The sequence below is a fragment of the Orbicella faveolata genome, unplaced genomic scaffold (genome assembly GCF_042242905.1).
Source record: "Orbicella faveolata isolate gen_17 unplaced genomic scaffold, um_ofav_v1 contig_15, whole genome shotgun sequence".
NCBI classification, from domain to species: domain Eukaryota; kingdom Metazoa; phylum Cnidaria; class Anthozoa; order Scleractinia; family Merulinidae; genus Orbicella; species Orbicella faveolata.
In genome coordinates, this window is record NW_028301542.1 from 8,260,376 (window position 1) to 8,283,429 (window position 23,054).

Here is a 23,054-nt window from a genome sequence, read left to right on the forward strand (position 1 = left end):
CTTGTCTTGTTGATCAACATAGTTTTACCACTGGCAATTCGCATATTTATGTGATTGGTATAGTCCGCCATATTGGAATAGCCGACAATTTCCGATGACCGCTCGATTCGGAAACTCGCTCCCAGTACTCCTCGGTTGTCCTTCTGAGCGGTAGGATTGAGGCACAACCCTGCCCTGCCCTGTTTGCGTCACAATTACGTTGTAATCCAAACTTGGATGATGACGCTTGAAAAATGGTTAGGATTCGGGTTATTATGGGTTATTCAAAAACCTTAGCGAAGCAACGGGTGGCGAAAGATGGCTTGTTCTCCGATAAAAAGGAAGGAAATCCCGTTCCGAAAAGATTCTGAGATGGCATCGGGTCATTTTTCACATGTAACAAAGAAGTGCAAAGTCGAGTATTTTACAAACGGTGAACCTGTCCATGAGGAGGTAAGAACTAAGCTGAAAGGCCATCGTCCTCTGCTTTGAGTGGAGACGATTTTTGACACGTTTAAACGAATGCAGTTGTTGTAAGGACTTTTGAAGCGAGGTTAAAATTTTAACCGATACGTAGAAGATATAAATACTTGCTCTACTGCACCATTTGACTACCGAGCTCTCGAGTCACTCGAGTTATAGTTGGTCTACTTGACTACAGTACCGAGCCGCCGAACCATCGAGCTGCCGAGCCAGTCGTGTATTACTTCTCCCAGTTGACTACCGAGTCCCCGAGCTACTTGTGTAATAATTCTTTAGAAGTGGCCCAGTATCCTGTAGTTTAGCCTACAGCGCTGCACAGTGCTAAACAAAGTTTGACTCTCTTACGTGCTCTGTTTTGGTAAGGGTAGAGTTTCTTTTTATTGAATGTTGTCACTGGATTTCTTTCAGCCTGTAAAGGAAAACACGTTATCTGATTACAATCCAACACGTACGAACGAAACTTCCTTTGAATTTCCACGACGGTCTCAGGTAAGACCAGAAGTTGTGTCATTGTTAGGGCATGTTTAAAACACAAGTGGCGAAATAGCCAAACAATCAAATGACGCGATAGTGAAATGACGAAATGATGAAATGGTACTGGTGGACAAAAATTTGGGAAAAAACCCTGCAATAATGAGAGGTAAAAGTGCAAATATAAGCAAAACAAGGCTGAACACTGAAGCTCAAGGGAAACGCGGACGGGAGCATAATTACCGCCAAAAAATTTATAGATGCCTTGCACTTGCATTGCACTTCCTTCATGTAAGTAAACACAACAAAAGCAAAGGTTTCAGGGGTTAGTAGAAAGACGTAGATTTTATCCAGTAGCGACAGGAGAATATGAGATTAACCTGTAATGGCAGTGAACTCAGTGTAATGCAACATCTGGTGTTTTATTGGATCTTTGATAATATACCCTTTTAGAAAACAGTCCTAGGAAAATACGCATGCTGACTGGTTAAAAATTGTGTTTCTATAACTCGATAGAAACAAAGAACTAACAGAAGCTGTTAACAAGTTGTTTTCCTTTTTTTGTCGCAGTGTTTTGTAAAAGGAAAAGAAAACATGTTCTCCGTGTTTCTATTGAGTTATAGAAACAGGAGTGAAAGTTTGGGAGAACTTGAAAAATTTGTGGAAACACTCGCCTACGGTTCGTGTCCCCACAGCATTTCTCATTCTCACAAACTTCCACTCGTGTTTCTATAACTCAATAGAAACATGGTAGATGTTTTCTATTTCTTAAATGGAGTTCAACAATGCAAAGTCAATTTGATAAACAACACAAGCTGTGAAAAATGAATATCTGGAATCTTAAAAGCAATGAATAATGGACTTTGACAACAATTGCATCTTTTGCCCGTCGAGCTGTAAGATATCAAAGTGATCTCTATTTCTAACATTTTACTAACTGTGCTGTTATGTACAACACTGAAACTAAATGGCAAATGTTTTGGTAACTTTGTCTGGTTAGATATGGGTTTAACAAACTCGGAGAAGGAATCAAACACCTTGAATGCATCTGTGTTTATTTAAGTCAGATCTCTGTTGTCTGGCTATTTTATTCATTTGTTCTGAACTCTGATCTATACAGTCTTCATGTAGAAAAATAATTGGAAATGTGAGTAATTTTCTTGTTAGTCAAGAATTATTTAAAAGAAAGCTTTATTATTCAAGGAAAAATTTCTTCAGAAAAGGGTTTGATCCTAAACTCCAGTGAGAAATTTATTTAGGCGTTGCGTATGGTTTTTTACACCCAGTGTGTTGCCTGTTTGCACAAACAGGAATTTTTTTTCCTCTAATAGCAAATATGAAGTTGTTTGTACCTATTAAAGTTTTGGCTGGAAAAGGTTTTTGTGAGATTTTTCTGTCTTTGCGGATCATCGTGCTGTGTAATTTTTGAGCTTAACTAATTTGCATATGTGGGTTGAAGTTTGATATACGAGCAGTTTTCATAAAGATGACAGACATGTTTAGCAAGTTTGTATTTCCATGTGTGCTTTCTGGCAGATGATTAATAGGTAGTCATAACTTTTAACGACAGAAAATGTTTGCTTAGTTCTTTGAGAATATGTATGATGATGTCAGGAGTTAAAGGGTATATAAAAGCAACCTAGGCCAGTTATGAAAATGAGCCCGTTTATACGAAACTCAGCCTCATTTATTTAACTCGACAACAGGTATTACATGTGTTCGAATACTTCAAATTCTTATACTCAGAACTGGAAAAAAATTGCTAAGGAACAGGAAGAGGCAACCCAGTTTATGCTCATGGAGTGTCGACATGTAGTTTTGAGTACTACTGAGTACTACGTGAATAAGGTATACTTTGCTTTTCTAGAGCAGTACGAGAAAAATTTTTGTTGTACAGTCATGTGAATACCGAAATTTTAAAACAAAGGACTACAAGTAGAGAACACGGCTTTTTCATTATTTCTTTTGAAAGGAAAGCAAACAAAGGCTTGTTTTCTCACTTGAAGAAATATATGGTGCAGAAAAATAAGCATCAGAAATTTCAGTGTAAAAAAGCTATAGAAAATTTTGGAAGACAGCGGCTGATTCTGAGACCATCACCAACTTCTGTATGTCCAAAGATTGGGGTATGCATCATTATCAAATTGTAAACACCTCGTCCACCATATTGGATCAGGTAGGTACTTCATGTAACAGACCCTTTGGAGTGTGGGCTCTGGTTATTCATACCGCATGGTTTTTGCTGACAAAGAAACGATGTCAGGGAAACAGGCTACAAACAGAGAGGTTGGACATCGTAATGGTGATTTCAGATGAAGGACCACCATTGGACCGCGAGTAACTTTGTCCCCCTAATGTTCTTACAGGGCCCCTATTTCTCAGCGGAGGGGGTCCTGGGACTCCCCAAGGCAAAATCCTGGTGAGAACACTGTATGTCAAAGTAGCGGAAGTTTGTAGGGATTGTAGATTTTAAGGCCAAAGAGCAATATTCACTCCTTTTCCTGGAAAGCCAGTCTATTAGGATTACTTAGCAATTTTTAACTTCATTGGTTGACTTGAATTTTTAATCCAAACGTATGTTGAAAAAGGCATCAAACTTTTATTTGCATCATTACTGATCAGAATGGCCAGCCAGCTTATTTACGACAGGAGTGAAAGCTGTCCTCTATGAAAAGTGGCTGGTCACCCAAAATCTCAAAACCCTTGAAATCCATGGTGCCCAGCATATATGTTTGGTGCAAAAACTAATAATTCCTGGTCACCTTGAAGTGCCACTAACCCTTACTAGTTTCCTGGATTACTTCAGCAAAAAATTCTCTCGATTGATAAAATCCCTGCATTTCCACAGGCGTTTAAATATGTAATTTCTGTTTTCACGAACGTGCAAAGTGGGATCTGAGTCAGGCTACAGTAGTGACATCACTTCTGGAACCACACTAAAACACTCAAGAGACTTTGGACTGAACTTCAAGGGTATTTCCATTTCGAATTGCAGGTCGCCAGTCAAGATCGCTGCGTTGTATAGTTATATTTAGGCCGGGATCGACAATTTGCTGGTCCATTTGGGTTATAAAAGTACAAATAATGACTGAAGAGCTCTTAAGAGTTATAAAGATGTCAATGAACACAAAGAGTTGGATATTTGACATTACGGAATGTGCAGATTTTGGAGTGTCGAAACATTTGTAGATTCAAACATTGATTTCCCCCGAAATACAAGTTAAAATGCGATGCAGTTGTAGGCCACTCCTGCCTACTTTTCCAGATCAATGATTAAAAATAGTTTTAACATAAGAGATAAGCAGAGATATCGGCAAACAATATTTGAAGGTGAGGTAATTTTTCGCTTTGTTATTGTCGACCAACCGTAGCATATGCATAATACTGTGTGTGAACACAAGCTACACAAATTTGCATATTTAGTACTAAGATCATTATGATGGAAAATCCTTCGACAAGATCTTGAAAAGAGGTTCAGTATAGTATCAGTTAAATGAATACATTTCTACTTCACTGTTCTTTTGAATGAAATGTCCATTTTATGTATGCTAATAACCTGGGAGTCCTCGACTTATTAGTTTGCATTTCGGTTGACTGACAAGCGTGTTCTTCTATTAGCATGACAATCTCCGTCAGTAGTTATAGAGTCAAATCTTAATCGTTTGTCTCACTTTCGTCAAATATTTATAAATGCTTGATCCATTCTAAGTTTGTAATTTAGATATAATTCTTTCCTCAAAGACAGGGCTCAAAGAACAAAACAACTGTGTATTCAGAATGGCCTTTGAGAAAGGGTGTATGCAAAACAAGAAACCCACCCAGAATCTACTGGAACCTACCGGAACCTGCTGGAACAACCCGGAACCGCCCCGGAACTAGCCAGAACCCCACGGAACCACCTGGGACCCACGTGGAACCTTGACAGAAAAACAAAATGATAAAAATGAAATAAAAATAATAAAAATAATACAAATCAAATAAAAATAATAAAAATGAAATGAAAATAATAAAAATACTGGTGAGTAGTTTTCACCTTTAAAATACTTGAACAGGACGGCACATGACTAACGGAGTGTTTGCCATGCCAAAGGTCAAAGGACAAAGTATTTTTTACGACTTGAAACCATGTGCATTGTGCAAGTCAGCGAGAGAGCTTCCACATTTTTTTTAATATGACCATGAGTGAGGCAAAAGAGACTATCACCATAGAAGATGAACCTGAAGATGACGATACTGAAGAACTATATCAGTTGGTTTTCCTCAAAACCGAGGAAACATGTCCTATTGCCAGGTCACATTTCCTTTGTACAAACAGAAATTTGACTGTTTCCCGAGTTATGTAAGCTTAAAAGCTGATTGCTTTCATAAAAATCTGCTCACGAGTTTATGCAGTTTCGTTTCTCTTCAACAGTGCTGTAAAGACTGAAGGGAACGATCATGACGAGCTAATTGAAATCCTTTCCTTGCTGGAAACAAGTCCAGAAAAGAAGAGGTAAGTGTAGGTTCATTAACTTTTCATAGAGGCATAGCAATTTGCATTTAAAAAACAACCAGATCTAAACAAAGTCACTCAAAAAGAAAGACTTTTCAGACCTGGGATTGACATGGACATTGCTACATTGAATTGGGTTGCTCATGTACGCATCAAACTCAACTTTTCTGTAATATTTTTTCAGTCTTTTACCTCTGTCAGTCTCTGTGAGAAAAGTTACGGGTTTAAGCCGGCTAAACAAAAACTGTAATAAGCCTTATCACAGTTTTCTATGCTATCTTGGCGGGTAGGTAAAGTGGTCAGAAATTACAGTGTTTGTATGCAAATCCGATGGCAAATAACCTTTTTAAGATATTGATTTTGCAGAACGTATGAATCACAAATTATACCATACTAAGTAGCAGATTGTATTAGCCAAATATGAAGGACGTAGCTGGGCTAGAAGGAGCTCCGGTTAATTTTTAATTTCCTATATATTTGTCTACAATTTTGTTTTCCAGTGAACCACATCTACCCAGCCAAATTTACAAACAAATGTATGGAAAATTGAGAAAATTCAACTGAGTGTCTTCTAGCCAAGCTACATCCCTCAAACTTGGTGAATACAATCTTCTACCCAGTATCTTAACGTTGCAATTCACAAATTCTGCAGAATTTAGTTTTTGAAAAAGTTATTTGTCATCGGTTTCCCACACAAGAACTGTGATTTCTGACCACTTTGCCTATGTACCCTACTGGCTAGGTACCCTGCCATCTACGTACTGTAGATGGCATCGGAAACTGCGATAAGGCCTATTGTGTGTTCGGTATTCATGTAAAGCTCTTCAGCAGTAGTAAGAGTTCACAACTCAATGAACAACAATATTGTGTTCATTGTCCCTTGGTTTTAAAACAGAATAGTTGAGTCGTGATACAAAACTAAGTGCAATTTTGACACAGCTTCGCGACTCAGCCCGCTACAGTATAAGCTTAAGGTTATATTTTATCCCCAACCAGCCGCCTAAAAATCGCAATTAGTTTATAATATGCACACACACCCTGACCCAGTTCAACATAAACATAAGGCAGTTTTACCATTATTTAATGAAAACAAATTACCTTGGAAAAAACAATTCCTGAGTGACTTCGTTTAGTTCTGGTTGTTTTTTTAATGTAATTCGTTATGCCCCTACGAAAAGTTAATGAACCTGCGCTTACCTCTTCTTTTCTGGACTTGTTTCTGGCAAGGAAAGGTTTTCGATTAGCTTGTCTTGTTGAAATGAAACGAAACTGTGTAAACTCGTGAGCAGATTTCTACGAAAGCGATCAGCTTTTAAGCTTACGTAACTTGGGAAAAAGTTAAATTTCTGTTTGTACGAAGGAAATGTTACCTGGCATTAGGATACGTTTCCTCGGTTTTGATGAAAACTGACTGATATAGTTCTTCAGTATCGTCATCTCCAGAATCATCTTCTATGGTAATAGTCTCTTTCGCCTCACCCATGGTCGCATTAAAAAAATGTGGAAGCTGTGTCGCTGACTTGCGCAACGTACATGGTTTTGAGTCGTAAAAAACACTTTGTACTTTGACCTTTGGCATGGCAAACACTCCATTAGTCCTGTGCCATCCTGTTAAAGTATATTTAAGGTGAAAACTACTTATTTTTAATATTTTTATTTGATTTTTATTATTTGATTTGTATTATTTGTATTATTTGTATTTGATTTTTATCATTTTGGTTTTTTGTCAAGGTTCCGGGTGGGTTCTGGGTAGGTTCTGGGGGGTCTCAGCTAGTTCAGGGGCAGTTCTTGGGGATTCTGGGTTGTTCCAGCAGGTTCTGGTAGATTCCAGGTGGGTTCCGCATTTTACATACACCCATTGAGAAACACGGCCGGATTGTGAAATCCACAAATACATAGCTAGTTACAGTTAGCAGCCTCAACAATCCTATTCGCCTCGTTAAAGAACAAAGGTTTCGTTTACCCTTCGTTTAGAAAAGTCTCTATTTCGAGTACAAAAAACGCGATGTGTTAATTTACCGTGTAATTTCCTCACCTATAGTGTCGTCTAGGATTTGGAGGATCGTTTGCGCTCAAAATAATCAGATGGCTTCTAGCTTATCCCAAATTGATGTCTTATGCAGTATCTTGACAATTTCAAGCTTTCCACTAGAGATAGAGAAGAATATACAGGCCATGAAAATCTCTAGGTTTTTACAGAGGTTGCTAACCCGAGATTGAAGAAATCCTTGATGGCTCCTCTCACAGATCAGCCCACTTCTTTGGTCTTTTTCTCGTTTCTGGTCAAGTTTCATCAAATAGGGGTATTGAATGTATAGGAATAGTCTATTCCACGCATCCTGTATTGCTACAGCCTCCAACAACATCTCTTCCTTGCATTCTGCAACAATTTTGATACACACTATCGCATGTTAGCATATATTCTTCTCAGAAACAAAATATTGTTATTCCCAAAATGACACCAGAAGCCAACTTGTCCCATTCTCTGCTATTCCTTGGTCGTGAACATGGAAAAGGGCAAATTTAGAAACTTTGAAAATTCATACAAAATTAACGAAATTAGCTACATGTGCAACAATAATTTTGCGCAGTGGTGATCAGGTGAAAAAAGAAATTGATATTAGCGAAAAAAATTTGGGGGATTTAGTGGCACTTTAAGTCAAAAGTATGTCACGAGGGACGTTCACCAGGCTCTGCTACACACAGCCCTGATAGAAGTGTTCAAAATTTAAGAAATTCATTCCTACATTCACTTTTTTCCTAGGAAGAGTTAAAGAAAATCTACGGTGGAAGACAACGAAGGCCTGTGATAAGAAAGAGTAGCGTTGAGGTATGGTTTGTAAGCTATCTACAGTACCATAATATCCATGACCTTGAGCATTATTGTCAATCCTTTTGGATTATCACTGTTGTCCACTGCAACACTTGAAGGTGACTGAACACAGTTCTGTGTCTTCTTTATCTCATTTACATGTATCATTGCTAAAATTGGGCAGTCACAGTAGTGCTAAGACATTGTTGGTTGGTATACTGGCTATAAGACTCAACTGAAATTTGGCTGCAATTCTTTTTTGTGTGGCTTACGTGAAGCGTAAACCACGCTATGTCATGGTCCAAGATATCTATTCCTGGATTTGTCACGGTGAACAGAGCACTTGTGACGTGGTTTACTGTTGTCGAGGATAGGATTCCAGTCTACGCTCAGCTAAGTTACGTAAGCTTCAAAACTTCAGAAAGCAGCCATTTCATCATACCAGGCTCTAGTTTCCCCTGCTTTTAGTTTTAAAGGTAAGTCGTTTTTCATTTTGAGCTTGGTCTTGAGTTCTGCATGTTATCATTTCTTTTACGTGTCGAAAATCTAGCTTCGTAATTAAGTACAAATAACAAAACCCATTTGCAATTGTTGTTTCGCTTTCAGGTGTTCATGCAAGTCGACAAATCGGGCAATGGGAGTAAAGTTCCTCGCGAAAGTTACGACAGACTTGGCATGTGTCCAGTGTAGGTTCTGCAGGAGCAGTTGTACTTTTAAAAGCCAATATTCATTGCTTTGAACGGTCAGAAGTTTAAAATGTCTCCATTGGTGATATTTCATCGCTTTACGTTGTGGATGAAATTAGTGGAATTACTTGTTTACAAATGTAAGTCATGGAAGAGGTCATTCAACGATCAGTTGACTGTAAAGCCGTCGATTTGCAGAATATATTTTTGCCCTTTTGAGTAAGTACGCTTCTTCGCCTCAGTTTGAATATGAACTGTGACCTTTTCTCTTTGTCTAAATTAGATATTCAAAAGTGAAAGAAATTACCATATTAGAGTTGATTTGCATTTGTTTACTGTATTTAGAAATCATAATCACATTGTTCGAAAAGTAAGCTTATTATAATTATTTGGAGATTTAGACAATGATTTCTGCGCTATTTTTGTTAATTAACATTGTTGACCATACATTGATGCGATGTATGGATCTGTCTTATTTAAATTTGGTAAGCCATATATACAATCAGTTTGATTTAAAACTGGATCATTGCATAATACAGTTGGACTTTTCATTGGCTTGTTAGCTGTAATAGTAGTATATCATTCAGGTTTTCACAGGGAAAAAAATTCAAAAACCCATTAATGGTTTTGAAGATGGGAAAAAGTACTTTTACCATTGTGAATTCCCATTAATGGTAAAGGCGAATAATTGCCATCAATGGTTTCTTGTTATTTCCATTAATGGGAATCTATTTAACAGTAATGGGAAATGAGTGGATTACACTTTATGCAAAATTGTGAGAAAAATGTTTTTTCCATTAATGGAATTTCAGTTAACACCATGGTTATTGCCTTATTTCCATGTTGAAAAGCGACCTCTCTGGTAATGGGAAATGCCTAAATACTTTATGGTTATTGTTGAAATACCATTTATGGTTTGAATGGGAAATGCCTTCAATACATGATGGTTATTGTTATTATACCATTAATGTTGTAAATGGAAAATACCTGAATTACATGATGGTTATTGTGATAATACCATTAATATTATGAATGGGAAATACATGGAATACTTGATGGTTTATTTGTTATAACCATTGTTGCTATAAATGGGAAATACCTGAATTACATTATGGTTTTCGTACTTTTACCATGAGTTATCAGGATTTGATTTTAGCTAGACTCTGCTTTAATTCTCAGACTAGAGGAATACATTGTTTGCAAATTTTAACTCAACATTTATTTGCATCTCAATACCAGGGCTTCCATAACTGACCCAACTAACTGTTAACACTCTGTGTCTTACTTAGAAAGACTTCAACATTACAATATCATCTCTATTAATATTGTTTGGCCCTTCACTTGTAGATCTGTTCACTTTTACAAGACCTTGCTCCATAAGAGCTGTGGCCACAGGCACAAAGTAATCATCCTTCGGTAAAGAGGGCTTGATTTTCAGCTTCAGGGTTTTGGTTGCTGATACCAGCTGTGATCTTGAAATGAATTTTGTACTTATAGCATTAAAAGCTACAGCAATGATCACACTGGCAGTCAAAGCTAAAATAGCATTTCCTGTAGCTGCAGTTTTATTATCTGTTACAAAAAAAGAAAAGTTTTAGTGAGAAAATTGAGCATTTGCTACACATATTAACAACTTATGACACCTAAAAGTACAATCATTGTGCTGCCAACCATTTCTTTTTGCTAAGTGCAAAGTTTTTCATATATTTAATAATAAATTATTGTTGTTTAGTCATAAAAGATGTAATAACAGAATTCTCATGCTACTTGTGCTGTGTGGTCGTGTGCAAGTAAAAAGCATATTGATTAATTAAGCAGTGGGAGTGTTGTCTTATGGAAACCAACCATAAGTCTGAACTCACCTTTATCTTTGTAAATTTTTGCTTCTGACTCATCATTGTCTCCATCATACACACTGTTGTCATCACTTTCGATCAATTCCTAAGACAGATTTAATAATTAAAACTGACTTTTGTCTCTGATCAGGTGATATACTGGTTACTTTTGATCTGCATCAATGCAAGTCACCTTTGATAAGTACACACCTTTTCTTTACAGGCTCCTTTGTCTTGAACAACATTGGCAATGGCCATATTTCTGCCTTCTTTTGCCACCTTTAATAATTCGGTCTTTGCCTCCTGAGCATCACCCTAGGAATAAAATCGTGCCAAGAGACAGACCATTTTATTTTTTCATGCCAAATAAGTTTTGCAACTTCATACTTCATATGAGTGTTCTTTCATTAGTTTCTATTAGTTTGTTACCTTATATTGGTTTGGGGAATGAGGCTCCAGAAAATAACCATATGCCCCAAAGGTTTTTATGGTGGAGTCCCTCATCTACCCCCTGAAATCCAATAACCTTCCCTTGGGCACATGTGGGTATGGATATTTTCTGAAACTACACAACCCTCAGTGATCAAGACTAGCTGATGATGCTGATTTTTTTAGTTTGATATGATATTTATTCTCAGTTTTTTTCAAGCATATGAACCTTGATCTGATGTAAATACTAAATCATGCTAAGCATTGACAAATATTTGCAAACGGATTGAGATCAGGCAATCTTTCATTTGTTTGCTTCAGAGCCTGCCAAGAATGAAAATGTCCTTAACATTGTTATTATCAAGCTGCGATTTCACTTATCAAGTATTTTGATTTTCAAAGAAGAAACCTATCAGCACTGGAGATAGACAATTTAAAATATTAACCTTATAATAAACACACCTTTCTTTTGCAGGCCACTTGACCTTTTGGCTCATGACTGTACTTTTTAAGACAACTCTCACGGCTACCTGCACATTTTTCTTCCAATGCTTTGGATTTTGTATTCCTTGTTTGACCATCTCCCTTATGTGAATGAAAGTGGGAAAAAGAGAGAATTAATTAACAATCATGGAATACCATTAAGGTTATGGTTATTAACACAAATGAAATTCATTAAGTGCCTATATTAGGCTTATAATAAACACACCTTTTCTTTATAGGCCAATCCACCTTTTGGCTTGTCGTGATTATACTCAGTAACACTACTCTCGCAGCTGATCGTACATTTTTCTTCCAATGTTTTGGATTTTGCATTCTTTGTTCGAAGATCTCCCTAAAGAGAGTTAAACTTATGTCAGTGCCAAGTTGGAAAAAGGAAGAATTTATTGATTATCAAGGAATTCAATAGAGGTTATGTTTATAAACACAAATGGAGTTCAGTGGGTACCATATCAAAATCGTGGCCACTGTGAACCCTCCTCCTTCGTTCATTGAGCGTGTCAAGGATGTACTGCCGAATTCCAATCTTACCCAAGCCTGCAGGGGCATATGAACATGTTTCAGATAGTTCATCTACCAAAGCATTGAGTTCCTTTAAAGCTGTTTGATTTTTTCGAAATATTGGTATGTCATTTCCAGGCCATTTTTGTACTGTATGCTCTTGAACAGTGCGCCTCCTTTTAATGAAAAACAAAAAACAAAAAACAAAACGAAACAAAAATTAAATTTCAGTATGTTGCTCTTGTCATTTCTTTCATCACTTCTTGAGTATTAACAACCAGTGATAAATTTTAATAGACACTTGCAGTAAAAGAACTAAAGAATGAAATACAGAACTACCTTTTCTTGTTTTTATTATAATTAAGTTTTCAGTAGTTGCAGTAAAATCCTCTGTTAATTTTGGGGCAATTACTTAACTTTATTTTAAGAAGCTTTTCACACTGTCAGCCAACCTCTTGAGGTGATTTTGGAGAATCTGAATGTTCCCATATCAAACTGTACGCACGAAGAACAGGTTACGTACTGTACGAAGAAGCTTCTTAAGCTTCATAATTTTAATTTGGTCCAATGTGTTGTTCATGTGTCATGTTTATTACTGCTGTTCTTCCCAATGAGTTGAAAGCAAAAATGTTGAGATATTTCTGCCAACATTTATAACACGGTTCTATTCTTTACCTGCATTTCTTATAAACTGAAGAGTGTTTATTTCTTGAATGCAGACAGTCAAGTTTAATACATATAATTAATAAAATAAAACATACAGGACTCCAACTTACTTTGCCTTGTAAATTTTTGCATCAAGAAGGCTCATATTTTTTAAATCTTTTCGTGACGGCTTGCGGCCATTGAGACTAGAATCTGCTCTGGAGTCATTACTCGATGTACAAATTGAGGTCCAAGAGGGCGACAAGCTAATTACAAGGCTGTTGCCTAAGGAAATTTTTAAGGAGCCCAGGATAAAATTTGCCTTGGTCAGTCCAGGGGGTCGGGGAGGTTGGGGAAGACGGGGAGGTGGGGGGTTGGGGTAGAGTGAGTTGTAGAAATCTAGGGGAGGGGTCCAGAGGCAGAGATTTTTCATGAGACACTGATATATAAACAATAGCCTCCATTTGGCCTGACGATATGTTCGGGTGTTTGTCTGCTCACATTATCTGTTCCGAGAAACGAACACTTTTCCGAGAGTGTAGCTCGAGGAAAACTGTGAACTTAAAGGAACAGATAATGTCCAAGGACAAATGTCCGAGCATATTTTCAAAGTCAAATGGAGGCTATTGTGTTTATTATCCTTCATATATTTTTCGCGCAGGAGAATATTCTTGGATATTCGGTCACATGACGTGTTTAGACCGATCTTGCAGGAGCAAAGATATTTGATGGATTATAAGCTTTGATATCAATCGGACTGAGTGAGTGATCAGGCCATGACTGAAAGAATACTATTTATGGTCAAATAAATTCAATAATTGGTGTATCCGTGCAAAGCTACAGCTTTTTTTGCAAACATTTATATTGCTGCTTCTGTTTTTGAGTTTTGCAATTCTATTTTAGCAAAACAAAATACATTGTACCAATCATGAAAATCCAAGCTGCACATAAAAACAAAGAAAAATGAAAGAGGCATTTGGGGGGTTTGAATTTTGCCTCACTGAAATGTGCTTTCCTATCTCGGGCTTGGGACATGAGTATAAACTAAAGGTGATTTTGAGGCAGCTGATTGTTGCATTACATTGGCTGCTTCTTTGGAGAAAATATGTTCTCATATATCAGGCAGATTCATGACAATTTGTTTGACATTTTAAAATATCAAACCTTAGTATGTAAAAAGAATTGCAATGATGTTTTCTTTTTGCTGGCTAGTTAGTTGAATATTTCAACTTTTAAGTCGCAAATATCCTTTCAGGAATTAAAGAAATTCGTTCAGTACAAGTAAGTATCGGACAAAAAAAAGCCCAAGAATTGAGACACATTTATCTGTGTTCAATTGTAAATATAATGTCAGTAGCATCATCACTCCAATTCCAAAAATAGTTGTTATCAATGAAAGTAGTTATTTTGCAACTGGAATCAGTAAGGCATCAACAGAGACGTAATTCATTGGCATACGTGATGTACATTTATTCAATACTGAGCTTGCAATGCATTATAGGGTGATTTTCAAATATGGCTGTTTTCGGCTGTTTTGTGAGCGGCAAGAGACTTTGTTCTCGTGTTGTGGCCCACATTTCTCGTGAAAAAAGCAAAACAGGGCAAGAGTAGCTGTTGTTTCCCGTTTAATTTATTGTGTGAATGATTTTTTGTCATCAGACAGATTAGATGGGAATGAAAACTCCATGTTTAGGCGCCCACTCAGGCTCTTTGAACAAAACTGTAGTCGCCCGCACTCGTACACTTAGGCGCCTCAGACAGCCGGGCGCCCGTTAGGCAGCAGCCTTGGATTTTCTTTGTTTGGGTCAGATTTCAGATTTTGACAACATGAGTTTTAATAAACAATGTTATTGATATTGATATTATTTCATAGCAAACTTGAAAACCTCTCCACACTGATCTAACAAAGAGCATTATGTATAAGAGGCCTGCTTCAGCGCTTTCACATCTATTGACTCACGAAAACAAGTAGAATTGTGGCATGTGCGCAAATTGTATTCAGTTATGGTTTCTTACCTACATGTACCAAAGGGTACAACATTGGAGTACTGCTCAGTAGCTTTTGATTGGTACAGTAATAATTTATTGACATCACAAACTTAGAAGTTAAACACCTTTGCAGGACAATCGGCCATACAACAGGATGTTTCTGCTTAATATATACATGTAGCTGGTATATTATTTATCTAAATGGGTTTTATTAGTGTCCATGACCATGAGAAGCAATTGTGCAGTACGGTTAATGTCATTAATATAAAGTACTGTCCAGCTCAGTGGCAGCTCTGTTGGTTTATGGGCAGTGTCTCATGGAAAAACCGCTTGTGCTGCAGCCCTTACGAGAACCTGCTTACAGGCTAGGTTATGTGGAATACAGTAAAACCCCGCAACTAAGAACCTGGATTTTAAGAACCTGTTTGGCCATAATTTGCCAGTTAAGCCCTCTCTATATAGGAACCTGGTTAGCCTAGAAGTTGAAACAGGTTCTTATTTTCTAAAATCTATGAAAAACATTCTGTACACTTGGGCAAATAAAATAAGTCAACATTGAGAATCCTCTTTGGAGCCATAAGTGCCTTATCACTCCAACTGCAGTGTAGGACTTCAAAATTCTTGAGGTCAATGCTTTAAATAGTTCTTTTAATGGTCATTTTTACATAAGCTCTAATTTGGTATGGAGATTTTATATACCTCTATGAGGAATAAGCTGAACCACTACATGTAAATACTCTTAGCTATATTGTATTTTTTTTTTCTTCAGAAAATCAGAATCTATGTGTTAATTGCCCACTCCATAAGGTATGAGGAATCTGGGTACGAATTTGATTCATAGGGGCTTATGGGATTGTTTGGTTAGATGCTCTAAATTTCAAAATGGCGGTAGAGAGAACCAGCTGTTCAAAACAGGTTGTTATATACGAGTAAGACATACCTGGAGCAAAGCTGCCTGGAGAAAACCCCAAGGAGTGCACTGTGTCTCAGCTAGTAGGTATTGTGCCATGGAGTGAAAGCAAGCGGAAAGAAAGTCAATCTCATTAAAAGGTTTGCATGACTACATGTATGTATACAACAATCCAGACTTTAATTTGTACCTCGCTACATTTGTTTTATGAACCTGTTCAAGACATTGTTCATTTCTTTCACTGTTCTCGGCTTTAGGTTGAAAGACTATTTCAAAACTTGTTGAAACTCCTGATAAACATGCCGCCACGTTCGGTGGACGTGCTCCGCAGTGAACGCGAAAACGTCAAGCGGAGATTATTTCTTTCTTGAAATGAAGCAGTGGAATTAGAAAAAAATACACGGGGCCAATCAACAAACTCTCTGGCATGAGAATCGAAACCAACGGATCACAGCCTCAAAGTGTTACAGATGTGCTTAAGAGTCCCTGCCCATAAATATGGAAAATAACTCGGCAAGGGTCGAAAATTCGATTTCGCTCATATTTTTACGGTAAATAGGCTAGGACATGACAAAAACTACTGGATAGTTTTTTTGACAAAATATCCTTTTATTTCAAAGAAATATGCAAATGACCAAATTCCGTTAAAATCGTCATTTGACGCACCATTTTATTAAACAAGTTTGAGAGCTTCGCATGCAAAACCACATCATTCTTCCGTCTTTAACACACTCAAATATTTTTGTGCAATGTTTAGTTGTGTACTGGGTTGATTTTGGGGAATGCTGCGGCTTTTGTTGGGTGCAAAATAATTAAATTTCGAAGACGTATTTCATTCACTTAAAAGTACTTCGTAAAAATAATTGATTTTCACCATGTGCGAAACCTTCAAATGGATTAAGCTTCTGGTGGTTGAATCGCAGAAGGATAGTCTACAGATTCTTGTTAAAAATTTTTTGGGCAAATGATTGTGAGCGACGCGAGAGCTTTCCAAAGTACGTTAAAAATGCAGATATTTGACCATCCGTCGTTTAATTTCAATTTACGGGTTAGACATATATTTTAGCACGCGTCACATGTCGTGAGCTATGTTAAGTTGAAATAGACACAGAGCTGATAATTTCGAAATGTTCTAACCTTATTTGCTGTAAAAGGCAGGTCCAAAAGCCGATTTGACCTGTTTCTGTCACCTTTCGTCGCACATAAAGCAGAAGTTTGCTTTTGTTTATACAACGCCCGATGTACATCGCCAACTGTCAACTTATTAACTGCGCGGGCACTGGAATTATTTTACCCTTGTTACTGTGACTTCAAAAACCAGGACATTCCTAATATACTCTACTCTCTTGCTTTGACAGTAATTAGTGTTATAGAAAACCTACAACACAACTGTAACCAGAATCTGCATGGCTTAAAGGCTTTTGAAAAACAGCTGTCAACTACAGAATTTTTTTCAAATTTCAGGTACCCACGAAATACATGTAAGTGGAGGAAGAAAATTTGTGATTGCTGCAATTACAATAAAAATGTTAGCCTGAATTTCAGCCGCCTCCTCCGCTCGCTAAGTCAATCGGGGACAGAGACGTCTGAAAGCACTGGTCGATAATGCTATCCGGTGACTTCATTACCCAAAAACCTGGTAGTGCTTCTGATTGGTTGCCGTGTTAATTTATTCGCCCGACTCGAATAATTCAGAATAATTTTATTGCCAAATTCGCGCGCTCAAGATGGCGGAAGAAAATCGTGATCTAGCACAGCAAGACTTAAAGCCGTTTCTAATGTATGCTCGACATTTAGGGTTCCAAAACTTAATCCGCAATAAGAAAAGGCACTTTCAGAATTTCTTAGCGGGAGCGATGTAGTCGTAAACTTGCCTACGGGATATGGAAGGTCCTTAATATATCAGATGGCTCCACTCGTGGCAATTGAACTTTCAAAGCAGCACAGCCGTTTTCCAAACGAAAGTATAGTTATTATTTCGTCAGTGCTTTACAGTGGTTATCAGTTATCAATCACACGCGACCTTCAGCGCAAAAACGACTCAACAAAACCTAAAAAGTAGTGCACGTCAATCATCTCCGCCTCCTTGCCGACTGTATGCAAAATTTACCTGAAAAAAAAGTGTGAAACCTTGCAGCAGTCCACTCGGAAGAATTATCATTTTACTTTCGGTATGTACGGCTAGCTCACTACATTGGCATCAAACATTCCTTGAAATCTATAAATGAAATAATTTAGTTCGCGTGTAGATTTGCTTGATTTCGGGGTCATTCATGCATGCGAATGGCTGTTGGGAAACCCGATCCGCCCGTCTTCAGTTACAAATTTCAAGTATTTAGTGAGGTAGCCGAGCATACTAAAGTAAAATGATAATTTTTACGGGTGAACCGCTGCAAGGTTTGAGACTTTTTTTGTAAATTTTGTATACAGTCGGTAAGGAGGCGGAGATAATTGACGTCCCCTAAAACTTAGGTTTTGTCTAGACGCTTTTGCCCTGAAGGTCGCGTGTGATTGACAACCGCTGTATAAATGAAGGCCTAAATTAAAATTGCATTACGTCTCTCACCCCGAGTGACTTAGCGAGCGGAGGAGGCGGCTGAGATTCAGGCTATAAAAATGTCAGAAGCTAAGCCTGAAGGAGAGACGGTATTTGGTCTGTCTGGACAGGATATGCCAATTTTGAATTTGTTCCGTTCATCTTTCAACGTGAACCCTTAAGCTAGCAGCTTTTTTTGTTTTTCTCTGCTTCTCTCGAAAACTGCTTTTTTTTTCCTGTTAAAAGAGCTGGAATTGTAAGGGTTGCACCAATGGCTGCAAGCTCATCTTGGATAAGAAAACCGTTATCAGTCATTACTTCATCACCACGCTCTAACTGATTTCCTTGTCTGTGATGCTGCCAGGATAAAGTTCATCGACAAATCCAATGACACCACTTGGAGTGATTCTGACAAGGACTTTCATGGTTCGCCTTGACTTGTAGGATGAGTAACAGGAAGACTGATTATCCAGAGCTGAGGGCCTTTCCATCTGCACCTCCGTACAGTCGATAATTAAAACTGTGTTGGGATAAAGTTCTTTGAAAAGTGTTGGCACATGTTCTTGTAGTACAGCTGTACATCCCTTGGTTGAACAACAACCAGTTCCACCTGTAATTCAAGTCGTAGAAACCGAATCGATGGTTGAAAAAATTATGATGGAGATTGTCGACTCTGCAATTCTGAACCTCTGAGCCAAATCCTTTTCAAACAGACCAAGTCGTAGTTGCATTAGCACAAGAATAAATTCCTGGGGTGTTGTAAGGGCTCTTGGTCTTGTCGGCTGCAAAAGGGCTGGGCAACCAAAATTCCTCTCATAGCCACCATAGCTAATGTTCTGAGCTGAATCCTTTACCAAATCATAACAAAGCATTAACGTTTTAGAGTTGGGAAATCTTGTATAAAAAGCAACATCTGAGGCCTTTTCTTGAAACCGTTCAATGTCAAATCTAAGGTTAAACAATTCTGTTTGTGTGCCAAACTCCACCTTTGCATGCTCTAGAAATTCGGTTTGTGTAGCTTCCTCCTTTTCTCGTTCGTCCTCACTCCAAAATGTTGCAGTACCCTGCTCAGTTCAGGCCAGTTTATCGTCGGTCTGTGATAGCTCGCTTCGACGGTAAATCATGCCTACTTCTCTTAGTTCCACCTTCAAAGTGATTTGCACAAATACGAGTGTTGACAGACTTCAGTTTCAGTATTGCATTACCAATCAAGATCTTGTGCTGTCTTATCCTCATTTCTTTGGGAATTTGATACTACTTGAGTTCAGGATTGTTCTGAAAATTATTAGGGCAGCAGGGTACACAGCAATTCGCGGGTTTCGGCATGTTTACGTGGACACAAGACAAATAAATCACGCAACACTTCCTTGCAGGCGCCATTTTTTTCTTCCACCCTGTTCAAACGATCCCATAAGCCCCTATGAATCAATTTCATACCCAGATTCCTCTAAGTTTATGGAGTGGTCAATAGCCTGAACTTGTGCTAAATACAATTTATATAGGAACCTGCTTAGGCTATCTTGGAAAAATCCAGGTACTTTGTTGCAGGGCTGTACTGTATTTTCATTTGCTGATATCTGATTTTTTTTCCAATCAGGATTCAGAGGAAAGTGAAGAGGAGGAAGGCCTAACTGAGGAAGAACTAAAGCAAACAGAGGCGTATAAGTCGATGGTGAATTACATCAAAATTTTTACCCAAAAGCAGTCAGTTTGAAACTCGGGGACACATGTACATTGTACCTCCATTCTAACAGGGTAGCCTTTTAAGATGTACATATGCACCAAGGAGTTAGAGCAAGTTTGATACATACAAGGCAAAAATAATCAGTCAGGATCAATTAAAAAGGTAGAAACTCAGCTTAGAGTATGAATCATCAGGGACATTTCTGATAACAAACTGACGCACTCAACTATCAAGCTCAAAAATCATGTTTTGCAGTCGTTTAATTAATTAATTTAAATAACAGCAAGTAGATGGCAAGTATTCCTAATCACAATGAGATGTCTAAGTGTTATTAGATGTAGAGTTGACAAGAATTCAAGAGAAACTAAAATTGATTTTGCAAGTTTGGGACTAAGAAAGAAAATTGTAATGTTGATATGGGACTTGAAAAATTGTCAAGCAAGAAAAGTGGCTTCAATTCTTACAAGACTCTCTACAGTATGGTGTTATATGACTGTAAAAATCACAACCTACAAGGAATAGCATGATATACAGGCTGTATATGGTAATGTGTAAATAAATTATATCACTTCCATAATATTGTCAGTAATTTCACAGGCATCGTAACCTCATTCTGAGAAATAGGAAGCTGCAATCAGCATGATTATTTTCAAGCACAAGTGGAGCCACACCCAACTTTAGATAGATGACTTGTTATAAATTATGCTTCAAGCCGATGAGAAGCTACTGAAATCTTGATTTAATGAACCTCTACATAACAAAGTCCCTCGTATAACGAATTATACTCTTCAACCCGGCCAAACATATTAAAAATGTATGGTACAGATTATCTTGTAAAATAATAAAAATGGCTCCACAAAGTCTGGAAATTTTGCACATGATGGTACGCTGAGGTATCCAAAGGTGTGTAAAATTTCCTGACTTTGCAAACGCTATAACTTTGAAGGAAAGGAATGGAATTAACATTTTGATTTTAAAAGACACAACTCCCAAACGTAGTTTGCTAGAAATCCGGCGCTGCTGGATGATGGCATCCTGTTTCTATGCCCCATTACATCTTGAGAAACTGCATCTTTTCCTAGTGCGAAGGAAGTAAGTGTCAGAACCAAATTACAGGGCTAATAGAACACCCCCTAATACTCCCCCAAGAACGTAGGTATCTTTTGAGCCTGCTTCGAGAAAGGGGAATCCTTCCTTCCGAATGTGTGGAAATTTTTGGGTAGGTGGATGTGGGATCCTCTTCACGGATAAAATGTATGAAATGAATGGTGTCACTTGGAGTCGCCAAGGAATTGATTGGACTGGTTGGGACTGCGGTGCCACGTTGATCATGAACAGATGCTGTGGTTGTGTCACAGCGGTGACCGCTGCTGTGAAAGGAACATCGTGTTGGAGGCTGCTCCCAATTTCTTTTTGCATTCATGCATTACCACATCCCTGTCATCGCCTCAACAGTTGAACAGGCTAGGCAATCCACAGATCGTGATGTGTGGTCGTAATACCTATCAAGACATATTAAATATATTGATCATCCATAAAGCCCTACAAATAATTATATAAATACGTGTAACCTGCAGGGAGCTTCCATCTAACACTTCCCACCTACACTAGTACTTCAAACAATACAACTAGTGTAATTATTAGCACATTCAAAAATACTACTTCTTTAAACTTGCAATAGCATTTGTAACCACCCCTCCTACAGTTAAACACACAGCAAAAGATAACTGGCCTGGGCTTGTTGAGGTACAGCCCAACCCCCTATGATAATTGAATTCTTTTACCACTTTCAACAATTTTGAAATTAAAATTGTCTTCATGAGGTTTATGACACATTCTACCAACAGATAGTTTCAGTTTTGTTTTGCGGTCCTTTTCCCTTTTTTCAGTATAATGTGTTGAGGGACCACTGCTGTGGTTTGTTGTTATGTATGCCAAGAGGAATGATGGGTTCAGTTTTACCGACTGCAGGGTTTTCCTTTTCAAATAAGCTCTAAGCTTGAATTAGGGTTGGTTATTATGGGTTGTAGTGTTGCTTTGGAAACCTAATGGAGTGGAAAATATTTGCATAACTTATTCACCAATGATTAGCCATTTGTTTGATACCACGTAATGTAAGGTATAAAGATTGGTAGGTGTTGAGTTAATAAACTAGCCAAAAGGTGCGTTAAAACAACCTGTAATGTCGACTCGAAACACCAAAAACATACCATTTTACGTGTGTGATGCAAATCGCTACAGTAGCGCGCGACACGTCACATGACCAGAAATGGACATAAACCGAAAACGGTCATTACAGTAGGGATGGTCCAAACTGTGCAGATTTGAATAAAGCATTATCAGTGCTGATGAAAATATTACGATCAAACACATCAACACTTCAAAAAAGCAAAAGAGTGATGGCATTGCCAGAAAAAGAGGAAATATACTTGCGTTTACTGTTACACTGTTTGCTCCATCTGATATTTCCAGTAGGTGCACAGCACTCAAGTACTACTTGGTCCTCTAAGCAGCTTGGCGAACAAGGAGTACAGGTAGAGGTATCACAACTGCTCGAAAACGAGACTCCTGGTTTGCTGCGGACGCATATTAACATGGCATTTGGTGGTATGCTTGTTCCACACATGTGAAAGTTCTTCCCCTGGAGGACATTTTGGACAGTTTTTGCAAGACGAGCCATCTGCATCAGTCACGTTAAACTGTGTTTTGAGACACCCATTTACATCCTGGACGATAAAAAAGAACACCTTCCTTCAGTTTTGTGATTCAAATATTGGATACTGTATTCTGGGTCCTAGCCAATTAAGAAGTAAACTTATAGTCGTGGACAGGAAACAGTATGAAGTATACATGGAGTGTCATGATATCAAAATAACATGCCCTAAATATTGCTGCGTTGATGGTCTGTGTGTTGAAAATTCTTTACATACAATATTTTTCACTGAGGAAATGATGGGAAGTGAAACATGATAAATGTATAAACTTAGTGCCTTATCACACGTGCATTTCCAGTCAATGGGCGTGAAGGAAACACGTCGAAGACAATGATCGGTAACCTGGCAGAAAAAATGCTTAGTGCTGTCATGACAAATTTACTATTT

General features: G+C 37.9%; 1 protein-coding gene and 1 pseudogene across 2 annotated transcripts; one reads left to right on the top strand and one right to left on the bottom strand.

The window, feature by feature from the left end:
• Positions 1-225: 225 nt before the first annotated feature.
• LOC149113401 (uncharacterized) lies at positions 226-20,903 on the top strand. 2 transcript variants are annotated; one of them, XM_089288286.1, is made up of 4 exons: positions 226-432; positions 871-951; positions 8,190-8,255; positions 19,867-20,903. In XM_089288286.1, exons 1-4 carry the CDS (start codon positions 298-300, stop codon positions 19,981-19,983), a joined length of 399 nt encoding a protein of 132 aa, XP_089144412.1. In that variant the 5' UTR covers positions 226-297; the 3' UTR covers positions 19,984-20,903. The 2 variants fall into 2 exon arrangements, with proteins under 2 accessions (XP_089144412.1, XP_089144413.1); XM_089288287.1 differs by lacking the exons at positions 226-432; positions 871-951 and adding an exon at positions 975-1,224.
• Positions 18,353-19,141, bottom strand: LOC149113402 (uncharacterized; annotated as a pseudogene).
• Positions 20,904-23,054: the final 2,151 nt, after the last annotated feature.